Source organism: Oncorhynchus kisutch, linkage group LG15, assembly GCF_002021735.2.
Source record: "Oncorhynchus kisutch isolate 150728-3 linkage group LG15, Okis_V2, whole genome shotgun sequence".
In the NCBI taxonomy this organism is placed as follows: domain Eukaryota; kingdom Metazoa; phylum Chordata; class Actinopteri; order Salmoniformes; family Salmonidae; genus Oncorhynchus; species Oncorhynchus kisutch.
Genome location: NC_034188.2, coordinates 83,122,862 through 83,133,214, shown reverse-complemented (window position 1 = coordinate 83,133,214; position 10,353 = coordinate 83,122,862). Strand labels below are relative to the sequence as shown.

The window sequence follows — 10,353 nt, the reverse complement described above, 5'->3', positions numbered from 1 at the left end:
CAAAGTCATGATGAACCCTTTACCTCCTAAAGCCTAGATTCAGTTTCTCCATGAGTACCGAGCATGGCTTTACAAAGTCATGATGAACCCTTCACCTCCTAAAGCCTAGATGTAGTTTCTCCATGAGTACAGAGAATGGCTTTACAAAGTCATGATGAACCCTTTACCTCCTAAAGCCTAGATGTAGTTTCTCCATGAGTACAGAGAATGGCTTTACAAAGTCATGATGAACCCTTTACCTCCTAAAGCCTAGATGTAGTGTCTCCATGAGTACAGAGAATGGATTTACAAAGTCATGATGAACCGTTTACCTCCTAAAGCCTAGATGTAGTTTCTCCATGAGTACAGAGAATGGCTTTACAAAGTCATGATGAACCCTTTGCCTCCTAAAGCCTAGATGTAGTGTCTCCATGAGTACAGAGAATGGCTTTACAAAGTCATGATGAACCCTTTACCTCCTACAGCCTAGATGTAGTGTCTCCATGAGTACAGAGAATGGCTTTACAAAGTCATGATGAACCCTTTACCTCCTAAAGCCTAGATGTAGTGTCTCCATGAGTACAGAGAATGGCTTTACAAAGTCATGATGAACCCTTTACCTCCTAAAGCCTAGATGTAGTTTCTCCATGAGTACAGAGCATGGCTTTACAAAGTCATGATGAACCCTTTACCTCCTAAAGCCTAGATGTAGTTTCTCCATGAGTACAGAGCATGGCTTTACAAAGTCATGATGAACCCTTTACCTCCTAAAGCCTAGATGTAGTTTCTCCATGAGTACAGAGCATGGCTTTACAAAGTCATGATGAACCCTTTACCTCCTAAAGCCTAGATGTAGTTTCTCCATGAGTACAGAGCATGGCTTTACAAAAGATATGAGATATGAGTAGGATAACAATAGGATTTATTAGAACATAATCAACAAGCGCATGTGTGGTCGGAACCAAACAGAGAATCAATTAAGCCCTAAATAACATGAATGAAAATAGTGGGCCGTGTCACCTTACTGAATCACAGAAATATCAAGGTGGATCATTATGGAACCTTACGTATCGTTTAAAATAGAATCATTCAGGTTTGTTTAAATCAAACAGAGTGCATGCAGAAAAGTGCTGACCTCAATCAGTCTGGTTGGGGAGGAGGAATGGGGATGGAGGGGTGGGGTAGACAAACTAAATCTTATAGACCTTCGCCTGATGTGATGCTACAGTGCTAATAATGAAGGCCTGCTCAATGTGTATACTCATTTGGTGTGTGTGTGTGTGTGTGTGTGTGTGTGTGTGTGTGTGTGTGTGTGTGTGTGTGTGTGTGTGTGTGTGTGTGTGTGTGTGTGTGTGTGTGTGTGTGTATGTGTGTGTATGTGTGTGTGTGTGTGTGTGTGTGTGTGTGTGTGTGTGTGTGTGTGTGTGTGTGTGTGTGTGTGTGTGTGTGTGTGTGTGTGTGTGTGTGTGTGTGTGTGTTTGTTAGAGACAGATAGTCAAATGGGGTGACAGTGACTATGATAGAAACATATATACGTAGTTTTGTGCTCCTGATGACTAATAAATAATAAACTAAATTACAGATGGACATGACATTCCTTTCAACATTAATATCTCTTCAAGATCACTCAACTTTCCTGCAAAATGCAACATCTCCTTATCTGTCTCAATTACCTCCTTTTCTGGCTCCGCCCCCAACCAACTAGTAACATCTTAAAGGTCCAATGCAGCCGTTTTTATCTCAAAATCAAATCATTTCTGGGTAACAATTAAGTACCTTACTGTGATTATTTTCAAGTAAAATGGTCAATAAGAAACAAAAATAAGAAAGAAAAAAAGGTCCTCGAGGAGGAATTTTGCTAGACTTGTCTGGGAGTGGTCTGAGATGGGAGGGGAACAGAGAAAAATAGCTTAAATTGTCAGGGAGGTTTGGAACACTCTTTATTATTCGTCTATTTACCACCTGATGATGTCACCAGGCAGACCAAAACTCCATCCCACCCGAAAAGGGTGAAATTTCAGGCGTTCTTTTACAACAGCTCTTAAACTAAAAGGGCATTATTATAATATTCACAATTATACAGTATTATTCCAACCTCATAGAGTGGAAATATATGTATAAAACACATTGAAATCCGTTTTTGACTGCACTGGGCCTTTACATGACATGGAACTTCAAATGATCAATTGGTTTGAGTTGAATGACATTGCTTGAAACCCATTTCCCTGTCACGTGTGTTCTCCCTATTTAAGGCCATTCAAAAATACATGATGGATATAGAACATCCTTTATATAACAATAACCATTATATTACCTGCACGGGACTAGTATAAAGTCCTCAGATTCTACTGAACTCATTGATAATTCCAAGCAAACATAATGCTCTCTGATGATTATTGTATTTCAATTTGAAAAAATATAACGGACCATATTTAATAATGTTCAGGCCTAGTGTTTAATTTGGTAGTGGATTAAATGTATTGCAGTCTAATGATAGGAGAACAGTCTGGCAATAGTTTTCTAACAAACCAGCAGTACAGTTATTGAACTGGCAATCTGAGTGTCCCTCTGTCGCCCTCGTGTGGACAATATCTGTAATGTCATTCTGCAGCGAATGAGCATCAAGTGCGCACTGGAGAGTACGTCTCTCGTTCAGACTCGCGGCCTTTCTAGATAATTCGTTGAACTTTCATATGAAAACTGTAGCAAGAAAATGGGAACACAATGGTGCATTTATATTACCCTTCGGACAAAACTTGATTCATTCATTGGGCCATTTTCAATTCTGCATCTCCAAATGACGTATCCCCCTCTTTCTCTCATTTGTATCACCAGCTACACTCATAGTTGCACGCCTTCCCGACTCTAGCCTACCTTAAGTAGGTTACCATTGCAGAGTAGCAGCGGAATTCACATATCCTTGCCAACAGCAGCACAACTAATAATGTAATCAAGCCACTAGAAATGTCAATGTATCATTCTGCAATGCACAGACAGACACAGCACAGTATAGCGCTATACCAAACACATTACCTCTACGTTGTTCACAAACGTTCCGTGGTAGCACCCTTTTCATTTCATTTCAGAGTTTTTATTAAGAAGGCTATACCAGACGCATATTCACTATACATTTATTTAACATTACCTTTACAATAAAATGTTCACTGAAATTACAGAATAAATATATGCAGATATTTTCTTCAAATCTTTGTGAGAGAGAAAACATTAAAAGTGCCTCCTACAAAGCCGGTAGTGTCGATGAGATAATCCGAAGCATTGTTCTTAAGAAAGTGCGTGAATTTCCAGAAAACCTTGAGCGTCATCATATAATATATTCACAAATGTTATTTTCATCCTTGGGTGAGTACGTCCTTGAGAATTGCACCCAGATATAGATAGTAGTCCTCTTTAACAATAATAATAATGATACTAATATATAAAATGAAATATAACACTGAAACATAAGGTGTTACAGTATCGCTATTAACACGTGACTGATAGTTCTGAGCAAATCCCTCACCACTGCAATGGGAGCGAGTGCATGCAGCAAACTGCAAATTCATCCATTTTTATTTTTTATTTATTTCCTACAAACTTCATGTGCACGGAACCCGGGCGTTGATATATCCACGTAAAAGACAGAGAGACAGAAACATGAGCCCAACGGACACGGAGAAATCCTGCTCCAGCTCCTCTCGCGCACGGGGTTACTCCACTCCACCTTTTGAGATCGTATGAAGGGCTCGATTTGATGGGGTATATTTTCGGATGTTGTGATTCTCCCGGTGCCTCTCTTTCTTGGTCTCTCACCCTCCTTGGTATATAGACCAATCTGTTCCATATAAAAATAAGGGGTGATAACATTGCTGGCTACTCTGAAAAAAGGCACTTCATTGAATATCTGAGAATGGCCTTTCCTCCAAAGCGATTTTGGTGGGAAAACGTTTAGTAATATACTTTTTAATTTTAATATCATGCTGCTTTTTTGTTTCGTTTTTGTCCGTGATTTTGTTCCGTTCGGGTTATGGAAAAGTGAGAGTGTGTGTTTGTATGTAGCCTATGCTATTCTCCATGTGTTAGAACCGATATGATTTCTCCAGTACTTCGAGGTAATCCGGCTTTGTTTGGAGTTTGGCTCTTAACTCAAGATAATCGCTTTGGGATGGGTCAGGGAAGCAGCCTTTACCCGCTGTGAACAGCAACGTCTCCTTGAGACGTGCGTCCTGTTGTAAGTCCGGGTATTGCATACCGGGTGGGTGTGCGTGTGCGACGTGCATATCCTTTAGTTTCGGGACCGTTCCATACAGACAGTCTACGAAGCCAACAGTCGGCTTGGGTCTCTGGCTGTCAATCACGGTGGGACACAGTCCGCCGTTCTCGTGAAATCCTGATTTATCCCCTGTATTGTGGTTTACCGTGACGATAGTGTTGAGCTGTGAGTTAGACATGGCTAGGGTCCATTCCCTCTCCTTCTCTAAGAGGGTTCGGTAATTACTGTTGTTCTCTTTTGTTTCTGCAAACTGCTCCCCTATCTCCCCCTCCCGGGGCTTGTAAATGGGGTTGTTGCACATCTGCGTCACAGGGTGAGGAATGTAATCATAGACGTGACCGTGACTGTGTGTGTGGCCAACGTGACCATGAGTGTGTGAATGTGTATGTGTGTGTCCGCTGGGGGGCTTTTCTGGTGAGCCTACGCTTCCACTGCTGGTCTGTCTCGGCGGATCCTCGAATATCCTGCACTGCATCTGGATTCCCGTCAGATCCACCTCAGAGCGTTTCCGGAAGGGCAGCTTCTTCCGTCTCCGCAAGACAAAGGCGAAGAGGCCCGCGGCCACGAAAACCGCTGAGATGAACAGAACGAGAAGACTGAGGATGAGGACTGATAGAGGCACCGGCCCCCTCCCCACAGCCTCCCCCAGACCAGAGCTACCGGTGGTCATGTCATCAGAGGGGAGGAGAGCTGGGGAGGGTCCGGATGAGTATTTCATCTCTGGACAGATGATCTCAGCATCCAGCGACCTCAGATCCTTCCCAAAGGCAAAATCCGGAGTCTTACAGATGACATCACTAACCATGATGACAGAGGACAGCTTCTCCATCCAGCTTTTGAGGGGGATGATGTCACAGGAGCAGTCCCAGGGGTTCTGATGAAGGTCCACCTGGACGATGGAATGCAGGTGTTCTAGAACACCACGCACGGGCAGGGACAGGAAGTAGTTATTGCGGAGGTTGAGTCGAGCCAGGCTTGTGCCTGCGAAGGCGTCGGTCGGGAGGGTGCGGAGGAGGTTGTCATTGAGGAAAACAAGCTGAAGGCTGGGCATGAGAGAGAATGACGCCGGCTGGATCTCACGAATCACGTTATACTCAAAATAAAGATAACTCAACGTCTGTAAGCCCCGGAACATACCGGGAGTTAGCCTCTCAATGTCGTTCCCATTCAGATACAAACTCTTCAGGTTGGGAAGGTTGATAAACGCCCCTTCCTGGACGTACGATATCCGGTTATTCCCCAAGTGTAGTAAATCCAAACTGGAAAAGTTCCAGAAATCAGACCGGTAGATTTTCTGTATCAGATTCCCGCTCAGGTAAAGTTTCTTGGCATTTAGGGGCCTGGGCAGGAGCTCTGAGATATTATGAAAGCCCTTCTCTTTACAGTTGACCGTTAGCCCCAGGTCGTTGATATGGAGGTTGCACATACACCCAGAGGGGCAGACGATGGGGATGGGGGGGCGGGTCTGGTAGCCAGCTATGGGGGGCTGGTTCAGGCCGGGGTAGAGACTACGAGGGGTTGGAGAGTTTTTGGTGGGCCTGGGCCGTTTGGTGGGTTTGACATGTCTCTCTTTGTACTCCACAGACGACGCCGTGTTGTGGAACGAAGACAGCATGGAGGAAGGTTTCGTTGGCCACGTGTTCTCGTTGTTAAATGGAGACCGGGGGATTCCCAGTTTGACCTCGATTTCCACGTCTGAAAGTAACGGACAGAGCTCACTGCGTTTGATCTCTCGTAAATCTTTCCCGTGCAAGTGGAAGGGGTACTCGCAGGTGATCTCTCCTACCAGTGCTGTGTAGGGAACGCGTTCCAACCATGTTTTTAGCTGAACTATATCACACTCACAGATCCATGGATTCTCCTCTAGCTGAATCTCCATCAGGCTCCGCCCCACATATTCCAACGTGCCCTTATATGGTAAAGTCTTTAAACGGTTTCCCCTCAGGTCCAGGTGTGTTAGTGACACCGACCTAAATAGGTAGCAGGGCAGGACTGGTATGAGATTGTCATTTAGAATGAGCACTCTGAGTTTGTGAAGGTGCCTGAACGCTCCACTCTCTATCCTCTTGATGACATTATAGTCTGCCTGCAGGTATTCCAAGCTTTCCAGACCCAGGAAGGTGTCATTACGGAAAACCTCTAGTTTGTTCTCATGCAGGAACAGCCGTTTCAGAATTCCCAATCCGTTAAATGCTCCGGCGTGGATGTCCTGTAGCGCATTATTCCCCAGATTAATGGACACAGCGTTGTTGAGGTGAAGAAAACTGTTGAAGTACAGCTTCCTCATGGAGTTCCTCTGCAGGTTGAGTTTGAAGGGCCGCGTCCATATCTGGGAGATCTGACTGACGTTTGTAAACCCTTTGCTGTCACAGTGGACGTGAAAGACGCCCTCTTTGACTTGGCAGTAGCAGGGCTCGAAGCAGGGCTCGTCCATCTCCTCCGAGTCCTCCAGCAGTGGGATTGGGGTGGTCCATCCTAAGGCTATGGTGCTCAGCAAGGTAACCCACAGCATCCTCACTGAGACCTGATGAAGTCACGGCTATGGCAAGCCACTTCACAGCACTGTAACAGTAGAGAAGAGAGAGAGAGAGATAGAGAGAGGGGGGGATGGGAAAGGGGGCACACAAATACACACACACATTCACACACATCACACACACATTCACACACACACACATTCACACACACACACACATTCACACACATTCACACACATCACACACACATCACACACAAAGGGTAAGCAGGTGAAGAGTGAGAAAAAGAGAGGAGAGAAATATAGAGAGATATTCAATTATGGAAGGTGCGCATGGAAATGAAAGAATACAATGACATTGGCTTATTAATGTAGCCGACTCACTGTTTAGCTCATTACACACCAACCTAAACATTATAATAATAATAATAAATCTCCCCTATTAGACCCTTGTTAAGGTCACCATATTTCACAACACCGAGGATCTACCACTAGCCTAAGGTTAAAATAAATCAAACTCAAAGATGGTTATCTCAATGAATAAATAAAGGCAACAGCAGGTGGCCGTGAAGAGTGGAGAGGAGAGGAGAGGTGATCTCTCTGTATTTATTACATAACATAGCCAACCTCTCCCGGTAAATCAGACACCGGAGTTCGCTGTGTTGTTGTGAAAATTAATGACGGTGCAGGTTTCGCCAGATTAATCATACCATAGCGTGAGCAGTTAACCGGGGGACTGGACAAGGACTGAGCTGTCACCATGGCTCAAGGTACGGACCAGAGAGGACTAGAGGACGTTTGGGCATTATGCCTTATTTGTCAGATCGGCACTGAACCCTTTCTAATCAAAACACCAAAGTAACAACAGATCCCATATTGTTGTCTTTGGGGCAGCGGTTTGAGAACCAATTGACTGCAGACTGTGCATAGCCTACCCAAATCAGATATGTTTAGCCTAACCTCCATATGTAAATATAATATCAGATTTCAGAACAACTAGATGAACGTTAGATGACATCAGCTGCTAAAGGGACAGAGAGAGAAATACAAAGTAACTCTGAGAGGTTCTGTTGGCAAGCGCTACTCTCCTCTCCCACGCAGCACGCCTGCCTGTATGGATCTGTCGTCTCCCCGCCCGTGAATTCCCTTAGCCCCCGGTCCTTATGGTCATTGTAAGACAAAAAAAAAGTTGTCCTTTTTTAGGGCACTTCACCTATGAAACGATTCCCTTTACCGTTGTCTCCACTCGTGTTAAAACTGCACACGCGCAAGCACACGCACACACACACATACAGACTGCGATGAATAGTGCACTTTGTATGTTCCCAGTGCCCTGTCTCCACCATTTGGCTTGTATTTCAAATCTAAGCGCTCTCCGTGGTTCTGAAATCCCATGGAAAACACATAAAACTCCTGCGGCCGCTGTCCATTAAACCGGTGGTACTGAAATAAAACACAATTCCCAAAACACTCAAAAGAGAGAATCATCGATATCCAGTCAGTCCGAACGCCCCGATTCTCCCCGAATCTTTCCCATCGTTCAGCAGCTCTGCGTCCCACAGCTGGTGGTAAAGGGTTATATTCCCAGGGTATCAGCTGTTATATCCCGGGGTACCTACTCAGTTTAAGGGGATCTGACTTCACATCTCCTGCGTGTGAGGTGCCCTTGTGGCGGGGAAGGTGAGATATCCCGGTCTTCCGTTACGGGCTGTTGAGAGACGGAGAGACGGAGAGAAGGAGAGAAGGAGAGAGGCAAAGGAAGATATCCATAGGAATGAGTCTCACACATTCATATAGCATAACGCAATCAAACCCTGCACATAGACCAAACCACAAGCTATTAGCACAGTGTAGCTGTATCCACGAAGGGACATAGGTTATGGAAACGATAGTCTACAAGGAAAAAATAATGAAATGATAAATAAGGAAATTGACAATATATCTGTTGAATCTTAAAGAATTGGCAAACCTGAATAATAGTAGAAACTGAGGAATATAAAATGTATAGAAAAAGCACCTATATGGATATGAAGAGAAGCTGCTGAAACGCATGCCAAGAGTACTGCAGTTGCTTTCGTCGTGACATCGTCTCGAAAGCGTTGGATATGGTAAACAAATTCCCATTGATCAGATAGGATACCCAGATTCCTCTGTTCCGTTCTCATTATCAACGAGTGCTTTCCTTCCCCTTCCACGTCCGAGGCTTAGCTATATGCAACACACATAAGCATTAAAACACACGTAGATGCACACACGCACCACTCACCTTACTTTGGCACTGCAATTTAACAGCATCCGGAAAAAAAAGCCACTAGTTTAAATATTGTTGAATCTCTCTCTCTCTCTCTCTCTCCTCTGCCTCTCTTCCTACGATATTTTCCCGTTGAGCTCTCTCTCTCTTTCTTTCTCTCTCTCTGTCCCTCGCTCTCTCTCTCCTCCCGCTCTGGCAGGAGAGAGAGAAAATGAAGACGTGATTGGAATACAATGTTCTCTTTTTTTTCAATCCACTTTGCTTATGATGCAGGTCCTCAGCTTGCTTGCTTCTCTCGACGAACGTTCAACAGTGTAGCAAGGCGAAATTGCACTCTCCTTTTGGCTTAAACTTCCCAGCACTGTCCGATGCGCTAACCCTCTGTGGATCACAGCAAAGACTCTTTCTCCGTCGGCTCTTCTTTAGAGATCACGGGAATGAGCTTAAAGTGAAGAGAGAGGGAGCGAATGGCGAGAGAGGGGGAATAACGAGGGAAAGATGGAAGGGACGTTGCCGTTGGTTCTGGATGGTGTCGGCGGTGCTCAGAGAAAGAAGGAGGAGCGCGCGCTGACTGTCGCAATGGGAGCGCGGGTCAGGGAACTCTCTTTTTCTCTCTGTTGGAAGGGAGAGAGGCGCGTGCGTTCGTGTGTGCACCCGGGGAGGGTGGTTCTGTATACACACACACACACACAGTGGAGGGTTTTCGTGTCTATGGCTACTATATACAGAAAATTACTAACTTCAATATGTTGACTTCATACACAGTTCATACTACAGTTTATCTTGTGACTTTTTGGGTGGAAGCACATGACACAACTAAACTTGACTTTCTCTCTCTTTCTCTCTCTCCCTCTCGCCTCTCCCTCTCCCTCTCCCTCTCCCTCTCCCTCTCCCTCTCCCTCTCTCTCTCTCTCTCTCTCTCTCTCTCTCTCTCTCTCTCTCTCTCTCTCTCTCTCTCTCTCTGTCTCTCTCTGTGAATAGAAAGGAATGTAGCCATAGACTCCTGACAGTCTCTCGCATTTCAATCTCGCTGCAGCAGGTACCGCGTGGCGAGAGGAAAATCACCTCTCATATTCTGTTCCTTGCCTTTCCTCGCGTTGCCTCCAGCGGGCAATACAACCCCGCACGAGAGCCAGGGCCACATCACATCGCATGATCTACTTTGTTCGTTCACCTCGACATGACCATGATCAAGACAAACATCAATTTTCTTGTTTTGTTATTTAGCTTTTTTCGAACAATATTTAATGGTTACACCTTTGACATCTAAAGGAAATAGTGTATTCTAGGCCTGCATCCCTTTGTTCGTGGCCTGTTCAGGATTGAACTATTCTTGTGAAATGTTGGATTATAACTGATATCACCGTTCCATTATCC

At 44.8% G+C, this 10,353-nt stretch overlaps 1 protein-coding gene across 2 annotated transcripts; it reads right to left on the bottom strand.

The window, feature by feature from the left end:
* Positions 1-886: 886 nt before the first annotated feature.
* slitrk3a (SLIT and NTRK-like family, member 3a) lies at positions 887-9,557 on the bottom strand. Of its 2 annotated transcripts, none has more exons than XM_031791195.1 (3): positions 8,992-9,557; positions 8,345-8,433; positions 887-6,811 (listed from the first exon to the last, which is right to left on the bottom strand). In XM_031791195.1, exon 3 carries the CDS (start codon positions 6,759-6,761, stop codon positions 4,056-4,058), a length of 2,706 nt encoding a protein of 901 aa, XP_031647055.1. In that variant the 5' UTR covers positions 6,762-6,811; positions 8,345-8,433; positions 8,992-9,557; the 3' UTR covers positions 887-4,055. The 2 variants fall into 2 exon arrangements, with proteins under 2 accessions (XP_031647055.1, XP_031647056.1); XM_031791196.1 differs by having other exon boundaries at positions 8,743-9,530.
* Positions 9,558-10,353: the final 796 nt, after the last annotated feature.

Excerpts from the sequence above, each read along its gene's own strand:
- slitrk3a (XM_031791195.1), bottom strand. The coding sequence starts at position 6,761 with ATGCTGTGGGTTACCTTGCTGAGCACCATAGCCTTAGGATGGACCACC.